At 37.7% G+C, this 18,246-nt stretch overlaps 1 protein-coding gene and 1 long non-coding RNA gene across 2 annotated transcripts; one reads left to right on the top strand and one right to left on the bottom strand.

Moving 5' to 3' along the window:
• Nucleotides 1-7,040: 7,040 nt before the first annotated feature.
• On the bottom strand, nt 7,041-9,302 carry LOC141810069 (ADP-ribosylation factor-like protein 4D). Its single transcript, XM_074697385.1, has 2 exons — nt 8,689-9,302; nt 7,041-7,957 (listed from the first exon to the last, which is right to left on the bottom strand). The coding sequence occupies exons 1-2, from the start codon at nt 9,130-9,132 to the stop codon at nt 7,793-7,795; spliced, it is 609 nt and encodes a 202-aa protein (XP_074553486.1). The 5' UTR covers nt 9,133-9,302; the 3' UTR covers nt 7,041-7,792.
• A 5,005-nt stretch (nt 9,303-14,307) lies between these two features.
• Nucleotides 14,308-17,753, top strand: LOC141810172 (uncharacterized). The gene is made up of 5 exons (XR_012600054.1): nt 14,308-14,434; nt 15,997-16,086; nt 16,858-16,921; nt 17,252-17,331; nt 17,423-17,753. It is a non-coding gene; the product is annotated as an uncharacterized LOC141810172 (long non-coding RNA).
• Nucleotides 17,754-18,246: the final 493 nt, after the last annotated feature.

Below are 18,246 nucleotides of genomic sequence, written 5' to 3'. Positions count from 1 at the left end.
AAACATGTAGATAAGGGTAAGAATTGAACACTAGCCACCCACATTGAGGAATAAAGCTTTTTCACATGGAGCACATGATTCAACATCTAGGCTAAACCAGCAGCCCAGCAGTTCTCTTTTATTATCCAACTCTGTCAACAAACTTATTTACTGGCCGATCACTGATCCCCGATGACTTGATTTTTAAAAAACCTGACTCATCGATACTAATTCGGGCCAATACCGATTTTTATTTTTTATAACTGACAGCATATACCTTCAATATTCCACTTTTATTTTATTGAGAATGATTGAACAATGCCTGTGAAACGATGAAATCTTTATGTTTTAACTTAAACAACCAATAAAGTGTCCTGATTTTTAAGTCTCAGAGCAAAAAGCAACATTGGTTGGCTGTCTGACCTTCCCGGAGGTATAACATCAGTTTCATATGTAAGGATGGACCGATCACCGATCCCCCAAAATTAAAGAAACCAGCATGTCGACTTTTGGTCTGACATCCACAGAAAATTTGTACATATTATGAAGCACAACATTCCCTTTTGTCCAGGTTTGATTATCCTTTGGGACTCAAGGCCCCTTAGTTAACTTCCTCCTTCTGAGGCAGAATGGGTTCAAACAGCACCAATGTTAAGGTGTAAGCTAATTGTGTTGGGTTGGAAGGCTCCCTCTGCCCCATCGGTTAACTTCTGGCACAATCATTTGGGTAGACTAGCTGCTCCGGAGGGTTTATCATTTAAACTTATAAATAGAATATAATTCTATCATTTTAAGTGGAAACGATATCGGTGCAGTATTTATGCTTCAAACTGAGGGGTGGGAGATTGGTGAAGCTTTAAAAACTTAATCAGCAACAGATTTTTGGTCACACCCCTCCCCAGGGCCTATATAGATAAGAAATCTGTTTATCTGTACCATGTCATACTAGTGTGTCTAATGCTGCCAAGCTTTGATTTTAACCTTTGTTAAAAAAAACGTAATGTTTTGTTCTTTTTCCTTTTTGTTTAAGTCTTATTTTTTCTTTTTCTTACTAACTTTTGGTATTTATAAACATATTTTCTTCTATTTGGTGTAAAATTGCTTAATAATTGATAAAATAATTGTACCAGGTGTAACGAAATGTCAATAAAATGTTGATCATAACAAAAAGAAATCAGCATGTCTCATATTTACAGCTTTAATGAGCCGTAGTGACGTGTTTGTATCAAGTTGTGGTTGTGAAATCATCATCACTGTAATGTGTTAGCGAAGAAGCTAGATGCGTTCCTGTGAGTGTCTGAGATGTTAGGTAGTCTGAAGCATACCAGAGCATCACATAGCTGAGATCTCTGACGTTTTTCACATTCTCTGAGGCGTTCTGTTTTTAGATGCTGGGTGGAAACTTACTAGCAAACAATAATTCAGCTTCAGCGCCGCTACATGGATAACACACAAACAAATAGACGACCAAAAACTTAGAGTGAGAATAAAAACCAGACGCATGTTAGAGCCCGAAATGCAACGACGACACAAGATGTAATGATAATAATAATAATAAAAACTTAAAAACAGGAAATTTAATAACTGACCCAGAATGTAAAAAAAGTCTCATCCCAATTGTTAAGTATAGTGGAGGGAATTAGGGTCAAAAGCTGACCATGAAAATGCCCTGACAAGCAAAGACTGAGTGACAGGGGAAGACAAAAATAATCTACTATGAGGGTAAAACTTTATAAATTATCATATTTCCTTCTTTAAATGTTGTCATTTCAACTTTGTTCAAAGTTTTAACTCAGTAGAGAAGGGAAAATGTTCTTTCGATGATGAAACTTCACAGATAGGGGCAACTATGTTTGGCTCTGATCTCACTCTGATCTATTTAGAGAAACATGTTCTCATCTGAAATGGTGCGTGAAGATGGAGCCTCCCTTTTTTACAGGCAGGCCCAGTTGGACAGAAATGAAGATACTCATCAGAAACCACATAGCCTTCTAAAAATTCCTCCCTGCTCCGAGGGAGGGAACGCAGCAGAGAGAAACTGAGAAGAACAGAGAGGATCGACTTTTATGTCCACGTGGAAAAGAGGGAAGTAGAGCTCGATATCTTTGGTCCTGACTGTTCTGTGGCCTGTTGACATCACTGCAGCTGATATTTGAGACAGAGACTAGCCTTAAGCAAAGTAAATGAGGAATAGTTTTCCCCTGCTGAGTGAGTCTACGGCTGTGTCTCAAATAGAGTACTTCTGTGTACTACTTTTTGTACACTCTGCACTTACTGCAGTGCAAGAAATCTTACAGGGAAGTGTTGTCTCAAATCAAACACTGTGGCTTCGCACTTACTGGAAATTACAATCACATTTCACAACCATCCAGCATTCTACACTCTTTATTTCTTGACCATTTTGAGTGGTCTATAGACCTTTTCCCACAGCCTTTGTGTTAGACTCAAAAATCTGTGGGTGTATTTGAAGTTGGTACCCAAAGGAGAAACTCATCAGCTTTGCCCGTTTATAAAGAAAATCAGCCTAATGTGGCTATTTTATGGGGGAAACATGCATACTCAAGGCCTGGAGGCACAGGTGTTAGAAATGTGAGCCCATGTCTCTGAGAGAGATCCCAGTCTTAGCTGAACTTGGAAAAGTCTGATCTGCACCCTGAGTTCCCTGACTGATTTTCTTCAGTTTTCAGAAGTTTGGGTCAGTCCTCTTTAACTTAACTTAGCTTGATGATATGGTTGAGTTGAGCCTGTTCTGGTTTTCCAAAATACATTTACTGTGACAGGTACCTCATCAAAACTGTCCAACAAGCTGCCTGAACAAATCAAAGTCAGATGTCCTTGGCTTTAGACATTTTTATACTGGGGTATTTCCTTCAACATTCGGCTGACTCACTAATCCTTCTGTTGTCTTTGTGTTTCAACAGCTGAGTCACAACAGATATCCAAATATTCTTTCAATTGCTTGGTTTGTACACCTAAAACAAAATGTAAACTTGAATGTTTCTTTTCTACACATAGACTGTATATGGAGTGGACAGCGTGGCTCCGCCATTTATCATTGTACGGTTTTGAAGCCAAAATAACGCCATCACAGGTGCAGCCATTGAGCAGTTGTGCAGCTAGAGTCTGGGCAGTAGAGGCGATGAGGGATTCTGGGAGAATCTGAGTGGAGCTGGGTGGTAAAAATAATATATATTTTTTTCTTTTGAGAGTCTAACCACTTCCCGACTCTACCTCCCTACATATTTTACAACCCCCGAAAAAAATACACGAGAACGGCAGCTGTCAATCATTGTTAAACGTTACATAAAGCCTCGTTTTTAACCTCGTATAACTAATGAAAACGAAACTTGTCCGAAAACTTGGATACAAGACAGCCAAATGATATCTTCAAATCACCTCAACAATCGGACGTGAGAAAGATTTCTGCGGGTTGTAATAATATTTTAAAGTTTGACCACAGCCCATCTGGAATGGCTGGAAAGCCAGATTTTTAAACCTATACTGCAGCCAGCCACCAGGGGAAGCAGTTTTTGTGGAGACCTCACTTCGCGCCGGGCAAGCGGACGTCCATTTTTTTTTTTTTTCACAGTTTATGGTTCTACACAGTAAAAATATTTCTTTAACAATGCATCAACACCAAACTCCAGAAAATATCTTAAATATTTAGACTAACCAGAATGTTCTAAAGATGCTAATCCACAAGTCCCTCACAGAAGGTAGTTGTGAAATAATCAAGACCTCACAAGTATGTTAGTCTCAGAGAGAAGTCTGAGAAAACTTTTCTGATCCTAGATCCACATATTGTTTTAGACCTTATTCATATAAAAAAAGAAATTACATACCAACTGTATTCAAGCTGCAGTTTTCCTTGTGTCATATGACTCTTAGTATAAAGAGGACTTGAGGATTAAGCTGCTGGTTCCAGCATATGACAGACGGGACTGGTGGGGGTTGGGCTGTGAGCTGACCCTCACTGCTTAAAACTCTTCAGCTCAGTTTATGCTTGATGCGTCTGTGAAGTCTGCACTACCCCATGCCAACGAATAATAATTTTAACAGCCTCAGAGTCCCAACTTAAATCTTAAAATATTACATTTTTAATCATACTAGCTTAGCTAGCTGCCAGTGGCGCTAAATGTAGCTGGCTACAAACTGAAAAAGTTTGCTTGTTGTCACATTAGCCTATGGATAAGTCGAAGCACAGGCCTGCCGATAGCACTACATATAGCTAGCTATTAAACTGTGGTACAAGCAATTGGCCATTACAATGTTTACTTGTCACGTTTTAAGCAACAGCACCACATCACTGTTGATCACCCTACCTCGTCACGTTGTATGCAGTAAAAAATTGTCTTGAACAAAGAAAATCTGTTTCAATCTAATCTCCATTTAATTCCAAAACAAACGCACGCCTGGTTAAAAGTCATGTCTTCGCGACAGTGTGTGTGAGGCTAAAAGGTGGCCCTGCTGTCCAATCAAAACAGATACTCCTTAAAGCATCTTTGATAGACTTTCAGTCCCAATGATGAAGACATGCACTTAAAGTGAAGTCATCTGAAGCTTTTTTTTTCTTTGGAGCTTTTCTGTAACTGAGTCTTATACAAGAAGTTGTAGAGTTAATCTACTGTCTGATCTACTTCCAAAGTTGACAAAATAAACATCGAAAATACTTGATCTGAAAAGTTGTCACAAGAATAATAAAAGTTAGTATCTTTTCTAAGGAATGCGATACCTGAGCTGCACCTGATTCAGTCAAAACTGAAACATTATATGCCAGTGGTTTCACTGTAGGAGGGCTTCCCCTCAGCAAACAGGTCAATGAGTATCTGATACCTCTATGTACGATAGTGTGGGAGGAGTAAGATGAAGTTCAGGGAGTGAGAAGGGTAATGATACAAAGTAACACTGAAGAAATAATGGGATGACCTACTGATGAAAACTCACGCCTGAGGAGGACACTGACATGAATTCTTCTTGATGTCTGTGTGTGAAACTAATCCTGCTGTCCTCTGCATACCCCCCACTGTCATACTGCCTAGCAGCAAGCACGCACACTCAAAAGATATACCCACACTAGGCCTAGTTGCCCTTAACGTCACCAAAGCACAATCTTCCCCTGCTGGCTAGAAACTGGGCAGAGTGAGGCCTACTTATGACACCACCACCAGCACGCAAGCATTGCTGAGATGTGTGAAGCTATGAACCATCAAATTCAGTTGTTAGAGAGAATTAATTTATGTATTAATAAGATCTTGCCACTGGTGTGGAAATGAGTTATGTCAGAACTGATGAGCTCTGCAAAGCAGCCTCTGCATGAATGGATGGATGTGACTTGAACATCATAGCATTTAGCGTTGTCTGAAGACTAAATTAAGTCCATTTCTAACGTTATGATGAGTTTCTACTGACTATAAGCTGATTGGTTGTGGATGGCAAAATACAGGTTTAAAGGTCCCATATTCTGCTTCTTTTCTGCAGTTGAATCTGGATCATTAATGTCTTCATGAAATGGTAGTAACATGTTTTGATCCAAAAAGCCAATAAATCAAGCACAGCAGCATTGTTTCCAGGCTCTCATAGCCCCTCTGTTCAGAACGCTCTGATTTAGTGGGCGTGGCCTTCATATGTAAATGAGCCACCGCTGATACCACCCCGCTCTTCAGCGTCACTGAGAGCGGCGCCACGAGCTCCGAGTGCACAATACTTCGAAAACAGTGAAGCTCGTTTACCGTAACATTACAGGCTAAAACAACAGGCTAACCGCAGCTAAAGTTAGCATCCTGAAGCTAACACAGAGACAGGGGGGACACTGAGGAAAAGCTCTTACATCTGCTCCACAGCACACAGCATTTAAAATACTCACATTTCCAGGGTCCCAGGTTTGTTGGCTGATGGTTGGTAATGCGCCTGGATTCAGGACCAGTCTATTCACTAGCCCTCTGTTGTACTGTCCAAAGTTGGAAAAGCAGTCAGCTGTGAAGAGACTAGCACACACATGCACAGATTTACTGAGTGTAGCAGGCACATTTCCTGATAAATGAACTCTAGCCACTTAGTCTTGTCTTCTTCCGAGATGGGAAGCTTGTGCATGGAACTATGTGGCTGTTTACAGCCAAAAAAAGAGCAGTGATGGCTATCCAACTTTGACATTCTCCTCCCCGCTGCTGAGGGAGTGGAGTGAGTAGGGAGGGGGTGCGGGGGTATCTACTCTGGTGGACCAATCAGGTCAGACTTGCCCCTGATTGGTCAAAAAAAGGGAATCGCTGACGTCGGCGAATCCCCAAAATCCAAACAGCTCATTTTAAGTCAGGATTTTACATTCACAATCACAAGCACTACTAAATACAGGTTTTGTCATTAAATATAACATTTTGTGGGCTGGGAGGAAAGACAAAGACCCACAAATTTCACTAAAAGACTTAATAAAGTGATTTTTGCATAATATGGGACCTTTAAATGGCTTATAACTGAAACAGAATTTGATGTCCATCCATCTTTTTTTCTGAACTGGTGTCTGTGAATAATTACAAAAAAATGCAGTAAATGAAAGAAGACGTTTGCACCATTAGTTTTGTTTGGGTTATATTATATTATATTGTTATGCAGTGCTATAGTTGGTTTATCTTCAATATGCAGAGATGAAAGGATTAAAGCCACCAAAACCAATACTCTCATTTTAGTATGAACATTTACACAAAGTTGCAGGTTATCATACTGTTAAAACATTGTCCATCCAGACCCCAATTCAGAGAGAAATTTGAGATGAAAGTATTTTCATATTTTTGGCTTTTATGTCTTTATATTGATAGGACATCATGGATGGAGCAGGAGAATGGGAGAGTGTGGCGAGTGGCATGCAGGACAGAGGCTGCAGGTTAACTACAAACATGTGACGCCTGCTTGAGGCCGTGTGACAACTCTAACCATGTGTCTGTGACAGAATGCACGTATGAATCAGTCACCATCAAGTCTGTCACATTCCTTTCATTCCCAGCTATTCTTTATTTATATGCAAGTGAAATAATGACACCAGTTGTAAAAGACAGTCATCAATTCTTGCTCAATAATTTATTCATATCTTGACATTCAAAAAAACACAACATGCACACGGGAAATATGCTTTCTCATTGAACAAAGAACCAACAAATGTATCATTCAGCAAAACTTGAAGTACAAAAAAACTGAGACAAGCAAATACTTTGGTGAAGAAAGGGTTGAAACAGTTTGAACTATGATGGCTGGATTCAGCATCCTCTGAGTGACATCCTGGACTGTTTCTAACTCACAAAAATCAGAATACTCCTCTTTTGGTCCCCAAGAGCTTGTCTTAGTACTCCATAGCAAACATCATCCAGCATAAAGAGGCTTTGTGTAAAGATTTAGATAAAGTATGACATTAAAACGTGGTGAAAGGAACAGGAAGTGTGCTCCGGGCAAGCCTGCACGTTTCTTTTGGCAGTACAGTCTTCTTAATTAGTCCCATAAAACAAGTCCTTCAACAATGGAGTGAGTGCATCAGCTAGTGTTCGTATTGCACAGATTTTCTTTGTCTGGCTCTTTGGAGCTGTAATTCAGCAGTGATCCTTCCAGAGGGCCCAGAAGCAGAATCATCCAAACGCATGACTTCTGCCAAACAAGGTGTGAACATTCTGCTCCAGTTTCCAAACCATTGTTTTAACGTTGATGATCCCAACATGGCAAGCTTCTCTGTAGTTGAACCCTTGAAATGTCCAGTGTTCCAGACACTGGTGCTGGGAAGCTCCTTAGAGAAGTAGTGGTTTAAAAAGAATCACATCTGTCCAAATCTTTCCTTTCATCTCTTCTTCTTGCTGTGTCTGAGCATCTTCTTCCTCTTCAGGATCATTTCGTAAAGTTTCTCCAGGCCTGGCTGTAAGCCCTGACCATCCAGAGCTGAGCAGCCCTGCGTGTGGTGCAGCGTGGATGAGCTCAGTTCATGGAGGGCGAGAGCCTTCTCCACCTGAAACATAGAAGCATGGGACATAACGTCAGTCACAACTGGACCATGAGTCTGGTATATTATTCTTATATCTCATTCCTAACTGATCTGAAACCTGTGGGTTGGAAAAACAGTAAGTGGCGGTGCCAACAACTACAAATTCACTAATACGGTTTCTCCAAAGAAGCTAAGACGCTCAGAAAAGCTGCTTAATCAAACAAGAAAGTTGCCAAGTTTGCCGCACTGTTGACTACCATCTTCAGTCAGCTGTTGACACCACAAGGTGATAAGCAGGTAATAAAGTTTGACTTAGCCTGATCTGCTTTGGGCACTTGAGAGATGTAAACACTGACTGCAAGTGCTGCGAATCATAAAGTGGAACAGAATAACATGGTTTTGTTTTCTTTGGGATGCATTGTGATGCAAAAAACTTCATGTGTACTGTTGACAACCAATAATTTTCAGAACCAGGAACCTAAAGAGCCAACATGCATTTAAAAACCTCCACCCCCATAATAGCACACTTGGCTCAGCCTTCTGTGACTCATACAGACATATACAAGCGGAGACACAAAAAGTGGAGGGGAATGATCAGCCCTGTGACTGTAACTTTTTGAATCTTGCCATCTTGGACTACTTGCAGCTCAGACATCCATTATATTGTTGATGTAAAGCATAAGAGTGTTGAAAATATCTGATCCAAACAGTACAGTCTGTTGTCCATCTAAAACATTTCCATTACGGGTTATTACCTCCGAAGCAGACATGGCTCCAACGAGGTCCTGTTTGTTAGCAAGAACCAGGATAGGCACCCCCTGGTTCTCTGCTGACCTGGCGATCCGGTTGAGCTCCACCTTAGCCTCCTCCATGCGTTCAGTCTCAGCAGCATCCACCACAAACACCAGTCCATCCGTCCTCCTGGTGTATGACTTCCAGAGGGGCCTCAGTTTATCCTGTCCGCCTACATCCCAAACCTGGAGCATAGTGGTGTTGGTTTTGGAGTTCCCCATTGACACTTTAATCCGCTCCATGTTGAAACCTTTGGTAGGGATGGTCTCAACAAACTCCTGGAGCTTGAGTCGGTAAAGGAGGGATGTTTTTCCAGCAGAGTCCAAACCAATCACAACTATATGTAACGACTGAAAGTTGGGGAGAAACTGGGTGTTGGGGGCGATTTCTGTTAACTGGTTCCCCATGTTTATGTCCTTAAGGTAGCAAATTCTTCTAAAAACTCACAGGATGTAACAGATTTCTTTAGCAGGCCATTCTCTTCACTCTCTGAATTGTTTGTTTCCTGGATCCGTCTCTCTCAGTCAGTCTGCTTTGAAGTTTACAGGAAGGACGGCGTGTCTGACAGGAGAACAGTTCACACACAAACTTGCCTTCACACTCCTGGTTGTACTTCAAAGGTTGATGCAGGAGGACACTGGGCTGCAGTCACAGAAGACCTGACATAAAAAAAGGATGGGGGAGGAAAACATGAGTAAGCTATTCTAGCAAGGGCACTACGCTGTGAGTAATCATGCACAGCTCCGTGCATTTCTACTTCTTTCTATGCAGAGGACCACAGGGGGTGTATATGACATTTTGTGCAGTTTCATAACTTATACAAGATTAAATTTCATATTTAGACCATGGTAAAGGTTTAGCATGTGTTTTTATAGAAATGTTTGTCTGGTACTACAAATGCATCTTACACTGCCACATATTGCACATATTGTGGATCATGTATCTACAAGATTACCCATCTTTTAAGACCATTTGTTGGGTAACACCTGATTAACAAATTATATAGATGATATATATGTGTTTTAAAAGAGTTTAGTGGAATCCTCATTCCTGCAATACCACAAAACAATTTTTTTTGTTTGTTTGGTACATAAAACTGAGCAAAAGAATACTCATTTGCCTCTTTACAAAAACAAAACATACAAAAAAATATATTATTATTATTTTTTTTTCTTGTAGGGTTTTGCGTGAAAAGTAATGGTGGACAAACAACGTTGTAAATAGCCTGAAAGCTTTCTCTGTAAATGTAAAGCTACTGAACTGGCATGCAGATGGTATTGTCAAACTATTGTGGTGAATTCTGTTTCTAGCTGTTTCCAGCACAGAGCTGGAAACACTGGAAATACAAAGAGTATACAAAGAGTTTCTAGTACCAGAAAATTGCAGACAACACTCTTGGTTTAGTCAGTAATCCGGTTAAAAACAAAGCCGCTCGCAACAGAATTACAAGATAAGAAGTCGAGGAAAATACTTTTGTACGAAGAAAGTTCTAGTTTAAAACTAAAGGTCATGATTAAGTTAAGAAGCTAGTATTAAAAAAGACAATCTACAGACCGAGCATCTCCTCTTTTTAATGAGCTGAACCGTGCAATCTGCGGAGATTGTTCTCGAGCGTTTTCAGTCAACGGAGATTTTTCGCTGTTTCAGACACGTTCATGTAACTCACCTTCAAGAAGCCCCGAGGACCCTGGACTTCAAAACGATGTTTAAGTTACAAATAAATGCAATAATATCCCAGGTCAACACGAAGTAGTCCCGACAAATTCGTTCTCAGATTTCTGGCGTGTTATCTGTTCAGCCGGTCCGACGAAGAGTGCAGCAAGTAGAGACACGGCACCCGGGAATAGCTCTCCCAACCCCCCGCTGATGACGTCACGGGAGCAGCGGGGGAGGGTTGAGCCAGTGGTCCAATAACACGAATAAAACCCACACTGCTGGGCTTCTGAGGATGTGTTCATCTAATAAATTCAAGTTTGAGATATGGCCTTCTCTGGCATTAAAGAAATGAGAAGCTGAACAGAGTTATGCTATTTCAAGTTTTTATTGACGATTTGACAGTGTTTCAATTAGTTCGACTATTTTTCTCCAATTAAATGGATATTTTGGGGGGGATTCCAGATGAATATTTTTGAAATCTAAATAAAATTATTATTATTATTATTATTATTATTATTATTATTATTATTATTATTATTATTATTATTATTATAAGAATATTATTAAAAATAATAATAAAGATTACTTTGTGTATTTTCAACATTCTGAACTATTCATCAGACTGTCTCGTGCAATACCCCAACTTTAAACTTCCTTATCCTGTATTTTATTGCTGTCAGCTAAGTGTTGTGTTGTTCAAACCCAATGCTACAGACAGATACTGCATGGAGTTTCCTACTTTTTCCGCCTAAGAGCTACTACTACAGAATGAAAATGTCAGAGTGCCACTCATATATTTTTATAGTTTATTTCAACCCAAACAAACTTACAGTTTTGCTTGGGTATTAACAAAATTTTGATATCCAGAACCCACATTTTGTATTATAAAAATTTATAATAATAATAATAATAATAATAATAATAATAATAATAATAATAATAATAATAATAATAATAATAATAATTAAGATTACTTTGTATGTTTTCAACGTTCTTTACTATTCATCAGACTGTCTCGTGCAATACCCCAACTTTAAACTTCTTTATCCTGTATTTTATTGCTGTCAGCTAAGTGTTGTGTTGTTGTTCAAACCCAATGTTAAAGACAGATACTGCTTTGGGTTTCCTTCCTTTTTTCTTCTGAGAGCCACTCTTACAGAATGAAAACGTAAGAGTGCCACTCATATATTTTTATAGCTTATTTCAACCCAAACAAACTGACAGTTTTGCTTGGATATCAACAAAATTTTGATATCCTGAAATCACATTTTGTATTAAAATAAATAAATAAATAAATAAATAAATAATAATAATAATAATAACAATAATAATAATAATAATAAATTGTTAAAATGAATTTTAAAAAAAATATTAAAATTGTTCATTTGTATCTTGTATTTCTTTATAGTTAATCTCGTATTATTAACTGAAAACCTGAATGCTGTGAAAAAAATAGATAAATAAATTTAAAATATGCAATTACAAATACACAGATACTGTTTCTTATCCACATTTAATTATATTATCAGTTCACATGTCACTGTATTACTCCACAAGAGTGGAGTAATACAGTGGACATTCCCGGTTGTGTGTGTGGCATGTATTCAGAGGGTTTAATTAGTGAGATGACAGATGCATGGAGTTAATAAAAGAAGTGTATTGTAGAGTGTAACCACTTGGGTTCACTGTTATGGAGTTATTTAACAGTTGATCTATCAGTCTTTGCTCTGAACTTTGATTTCATAACATTCATGTAAGAAAATGCTGACTCACAGAGGAATGTAGACCCAAAGAAAGCAGACATTTTTTTTAAGCTGCTTGGTGACCTGGCTCTACTAAGCTCCAGAAATGTTGAGAATGCTGTTGAGGCTCAAGTTGCAGATTATTTTGAAGACTGATAACCTCAGTTTCCATTTCTACAGGAGCATCACAGAAAAAGTTCAGCCATCTGTCCTTAAATCTCATGTCCAAATCTATGAAGGGGTTGGCCATAAGTGTCACATCGGACTAGAGTTTTTCAGTCACTGAGTCTGTCTGCAAACTCATGTCCAATCCTTGACAAAAGGTCACAACACTCGGAAACATTTAAAACACTAGTTGCACCAGTGTGACTTTTTTGGGAGTGTTTTTCATCCCTTTAATGAGATATAGGAAAGTACAGCAGATAGAGCAGGAAAGAGGCCACAGGCTGGATTTGAGCCCAGGCCACCCACTCAAAGAAAATCAACAAGACTTAGTGACAGAAATCCAAGGTGAAAGGCTTATTAACTCCAAATTTAGTATTATATTTTTTGAAATATTCTTGAAAAATAATGCAAGAAAAAAATGATAATACTGCTCAAAAAGTAACAGGGTCTCCCCAGGGTAAATAAAAATAGCATGAACGGGTGTCTGTAACACTTTACCTCAGTCACAGCAGCTCAGACAACCAGAAGGTCGACTTGGGTCAGTGGGAAATATCAATGACATAATGGGTCAGCTTTATGGATTTGCATTGCAATGGTTTACGTAGTTCCTTATTGTTATGCAACAAAGAGTGATGTGGGTCTGCAAATGTCTGTGTGTGTGATACAAGCAATGATCCACTGGAGGATGAAGTGGATGAGAGGAAACTATGACATGAATGATTCTTCTGGGAAAATCTTGATAACACTGTGACAGAGGGGAGTATTTGAATAGAGGATACAGCTGGAAAGTTATTAGCTGTCAGTGGGAACGATTCTAGGATTAGAGGTTTAGAGGTGGTGAGCACTCAAAGAGCTGCCCTGGCCAGGTAAGGTAAATTACATTTAAAAAAAAAAAACAAAAAAAAAACAAGAACTGTCTGTTTTCAACCTTTTCTAGCTGTTTTTCTTTTTTTAAAAAAAAGTATATACAGTAAAAAAAAGGAATAAAGAAAAAAAAGACGAAAAAAGAATAAAAAAAAGAAAAAAAATCTTGACACTATGACTCTTTCTTTTTTCACATCTTTGCTGGTAAATTAAAAAAAAAGGTGTTTTGTTGCTCTTATGAGTAGCTTTAAGGAAAGAAGCCATTTTTTTCTTTGCACAGTATATTAGCACACTCTGCTGTCTGTCACAGGAACAGAGGCAGCTGAAAAACAAACCATTAGTCCCAGTTGTTCTGCCTTTGTTCGGAAGTGGCTTTTAAACATGTCAGCGAGCTGCCCTGACATGTTTACAAAAATAACTAAACACCATTTGTCAAAAAAACAAAATAAAACTGACCAGTGCTTTGTCCTTTAGGGAAAACTAAACTAGTTTCTCCTTAACATCTGGTAGATTAATATATTTATTGTTGCAGTGAAATAGTTATAATCCTGTTAAATCTAACATTAGGAATATTCCAATGGCAGAAACCATTTTTATGACAAATAGACAGGAGTACAAGGATGCTGGGTGACTCCAGGGATTTCACTGTGTCGCTATAAATGCACTGCATAATAGACTCTCATTAGTGATTTCACATTAAAATAAAAATAAGATAAAATAAAACAAATTATATATATAATTTCATAATTTAATTTAAAGTTTTGGAGTGTATGCTGTTTTGTAAAAAATAATAAAAAAAATAAAATAAAATAAAAAATGCTATTATACTGTGTTGTGGTACTACTGGGGAAAAAAAACAAACAAACAAACAAAAACAAAAAAACCATATCCAATATAAATGGAAAACACACACACACATACACACACACACATACACACACACACACACACACACACACACACACACACACACACACACACACACACACACACACACACACACACACACACACACACACACACACACACACACACACACACAGAGTCAGAGTCATTGTTAAACAGCCAAGTGTGGCAGTGCACAATGATTTCTTTCCTCTACCTCTCTGCTTCTCTCTTTATGAACACTTCCCCGGGGAGTATTGTGTTGCCTGGAAACTTTAGTTTAACAAGGTCAGAGACAGGAGAGTGGTAAAGAGAGACCGACACCTCAGCCTTCAACAGTCCTCTAGTCCTCCAGTCCTCACTGGTTCAGCTGCTTTCTCTCCAGAGCCCAGGCCAGGTGAGCGAATATCTCCCCTGTTTTTTCATTAGTCTGATTTTATTAATGTAATGTGCAAGATCTAAATACAGACTGAATGACGAAATCCTTATTAAGTGAAAATTTACAGTAAAAAGATCTGAATTATGCAAGGAAATTACAGTACACTTTGATGGACATGTCTTCCATCACTTTAAGTGGTTTGGTCTACATTGAATTCGATACCCAGATATTTTTAGATTTTTCCATCAAGGTTAAATTAAGAAATAAGAAAAGTAAAAAGCAGGCAAAACACACGAAAAGGTCACACTGCTAGATGTTAAAATTACTCATTTTGTGCCGAGAAGCAAAGTGCGCACAGAGAAGGAAACACAGGAAAGATATCCGTAATCAGAGTCGCTGCTGTTAGTTGCTGGATGTTGTTGCAGATCAGGTGAAGCCTCTGTCAGATCAAATAGATGTAATGGAGTAAGACAAGAGGGAAGCTGGTGCATATTTAAACAGTATTGTGAAGCCCCAACAAATGTGTTTGTGCAGCTGTTTCTTTTTTTTCTGATTGGGTTTAACCTATTATTTTTTTTATTTTTATTTTTTTTTTAATTTCTTTAAATAGTAACTTTAAATATGCATGTAGGTATCATCTTAAATTCTCTTACTATAGCTTTTTTTTATTACTATTATTATTATTTGCCTCAACAGGGGCAGAAATGAAATAAACTACAGGGACAGTGGCGTAACAGCCTGCTATAATTTTTGTATTATAATGCAGCTGAGAGATGACAATGATAATCATTAACATCTAAGTAATAATATTATTTTATGATTTCCGACATTGTTTTAAATAAACATTTTTTTGCTGTCCTATCAGGTCTTGATGTTTTTTTTTTTGAAAATATTTCATCATTCTAGCACAGCAATGTGCTATATATACTTTCCAAATGTCATTTTGAGAGGGCATTTCACTTACCTCTATTTTGAATTTGGAATACTGGAGTCCGTACTGAGCGTTTTCAGATTTTTAAACCGCTACATTTTATCTTTCTTGATATGACATATTAAAAAAGTGGGCCTAAAACACCAAGGTCTGCCTCCAACAGGCTTCCAGAGTGCCGGCCAATCAGAAGGAAGGGGGTTTTTGGAGCAGGGAGTCTTAAAGAGACAGTGGTGAAAAAAAAGTGTTGCAGAAAGATGCTGAAATAACAGTTTCTTAAACACCAGTGGGAGAAAAATAGTGGGTTCTTTTGTTCTGTAAATTATAAAAAGCTGCTAAAGGTGAATCAAAAGGACAACATTTCTTCTTTAAATTAAGAATTTTGACCAATTTCTACAATTATGTTTGTAAGCCAGAGGAGCTTTAAGCTACTAATGAAACCAATTAATGTAGCTTATGTATGACCTTCAAAAGAAAAAAAAGAAAAAAGTATGAATCTCTCCTCAACTATTCATTGTGATTTGCTTCTTTAACATCCCAACATGTCTGTGGGGACGATCTGGAAAGGCTGGTGTTTAGTGATGGTGACTATGCTATTGTTTGTAATGTAACAACAAGATAACTACCGGTACAACTGCACTGTCTCCTCTAGCTGCTGCACTCAAGTATGTCAGCTATGCACTGGGAGGCCAGACGGCGTCAGAGTTCTCTGGATAACAGGATGGCCAGACACAAACTGCAGGTGAAAAACATGTTGTAACCCTTCATTTTTTTCCTCCAGATTCAGTGTTATACTTGTACTGTTTTTTATTTTTTAATACTATTTTAATTACTGACTTTTACTTGCAAATGCCTCGGAAAAAAGATAAGGCATAAGAGATAAATAAACCCTTTCCTCTATCTTCTTGTTAACATAAAAACACTCAGGTAATGTAGAGACACTCGACATTTGAGCGATAATGTCGACAGACATGTGTTGACAGTCATGTCAGGAACAACAGGGAGCAAAAGGCAGACATATGAGAAGTTGATAAGAGAATTTAAATGTGTCTCCTGTTTTTTGAAGACTAGTTGGACTTTGATGCAATGTTTTAAGACATGCTCAGAAAAAGCATTAGATCGCTCTGATTCACATTAATCTGCTGACATCACAAAAACCCACAGGTCAACCGTTGTTATTTCAAGAAGCAATGTGTAATCAAGAAAATAAAACATGAATGCTTGAAAAAAAACCAATTACATCAAATAAATAAACGAATAAACTTGTTAGCTGGCTCGTATGCTCATTACACTAATAAGAGCTCAGATTTACAAAAATACAGTATTTAGGACTTATTCCAGGAAAACCCACAGGACATCGTCAATACAAGCAAACTTGACTAAAAATGATTGTTACTCTTCGAAACTTCAACATTTTTAGTTCCAAGTATGAGACTTTGTGTCGTCGTTTTAAACTGACTGAAAGACTTTTTTTGTATTACTGGAAATAAGAAATGTGCATTCTTTAATGCAGCTTCAAAAGGACTCTGAGACCAGCAGCAACGAACCTGCATCATGTTCAACACCAGAGCAAACAGGTATCAGTGTTTTTGATATATATGATCGGGAAAATAATAAAATGATAATGCTTATCCACTTTTTATAGTCCAAAAGTAAACTTTAACATGTCATCATTACTTTACACTTAAGGCATCCACATAAACAGAAGCACAAATACACTCAGATAAACATCAGGTCATCCTGTTGATCGATTCATGAAGAGACACACACTGTCTCAAGTTTGACTGAAAAGTGTTTACATGTAACAGAAACCACGTCATGTGACTTAAAAACCTGTTTTACTGTTTTCCTATGACCTGGTCATTGTTTGCCAAGCTTGCGTCATATTTTCCATATATTGTTTTTAGGTGTGGGACAGTGTCCTCACTGTAATGGTGACCTGAAGACACCTGTCCATCATGGTCCAAAGATCCCCAATAGATACTCAGTAAGTGTCCACAGCCACCTGCTGATTTATTTAGATTTATATATTCTAAAAGGATTTAAATATGAAGAGAAGGAATGACAGTTTTTCTCAGTCTTTGCAGTACAACCAGCAGTGGTGAGGAGGAAGAGGAGGATGATTGCTGCTCCATGATTAGTTCAAGGACTCATGGATATGACGTGGACGCCCTGAGGAAGTATCTTAGTCGGGTTTTGCAGCAGATGCTCCTGGAGGAATTCAAATATGAAAATTGACCTTGTTTTGATTTATTTATATTAAAGATTGATTTTAGGTTTGTTGGTTTAGCTTCTATTTTGTTGGTGTTCTCTTTTGAATAGAAGCTTTTAAAAATATGTTTGTTGTTCCTTTATCATGTAAATAAATCTTTACTATTTTATTCTATTATCGATTCTTTGTTCCATTCCTCTATTTCCTTGGTTCAATTATTGGTACTCCCATAAATTTACATAACTTAAAAAAAGAAAACTTTTTAGAATTATGTTATTTATTATCATTAACTACTTTAATTACTCTAACTTTTATTCTCTTCTTTGTTAATTAACAGTTAATTTGTTATTATTATCCCCCCTTTTTCAGTGGTTTTCTTTAAAAAATTTTAATAAACTTATCATTATTATTGATATGATGAATTTTGCCTTTCATTGCTTTTATCACAACTTCATTTTCCTTCTATTTGTTTATGTACTTTATTATTTTTGTTATTTTTTTATTCTATTTCCTTCTTTTACTTCCTTCTTACCTCTGTTTTGTATTGGGACCCCTTTGAATTAAGTTGTTGCATCTCAAGGGGCTGAGCTAAATAAAATGGAAATTAAAATTGAAATTAGGACTCATCCACTATGTAAAGCTTTTTTTTTATTTTAACAATTTTTATTATTTTTGTTTTAATAAGGCTCC

The sequence above is a fragment of the Halichoeres trimaculatus genome, unplaced genomic scaffold (assembly GCF_033239565.1).
Source record: "Halichoeres trimaculatus isolate MK-OKI-2021-1 unplaced genomic scaffold, fHalTri1.1 fHalTri1_scaffold_20, whole genome shotgun sequence".
Classification (NCBI taxonomy): domain Eukaryota; kingdom Metazoa; phylum Chordata; class Actinopteri; order Labriformes; family Labridae; genus Halichoeres; species Halichoeres trimaculatus.
Note: the sequence above shows the minus strand (reverse complement) of the source record. Positions and strands in the feature narration are given on the sequence as shown.

What these genes read in the sequence shown, in the direction of transcription:
- LOC141810069 (XM_074697385.1), bottom strand. Translation starts at nt 9,132, where the DNA reads ATGGGGAACCAGTTAACAGAAATCGCCCCCAACACCCAGTTTCTCCCC. An exon ending in GAGCCATGTCTGCTTCGGAG is followed by an intron (nt 7,958 to 8,688) that starts GTAATAACCCGT and finishes TCTATGTTTCAG; the next exon opens with GTGGAGAAGGCTCTCGCCCT.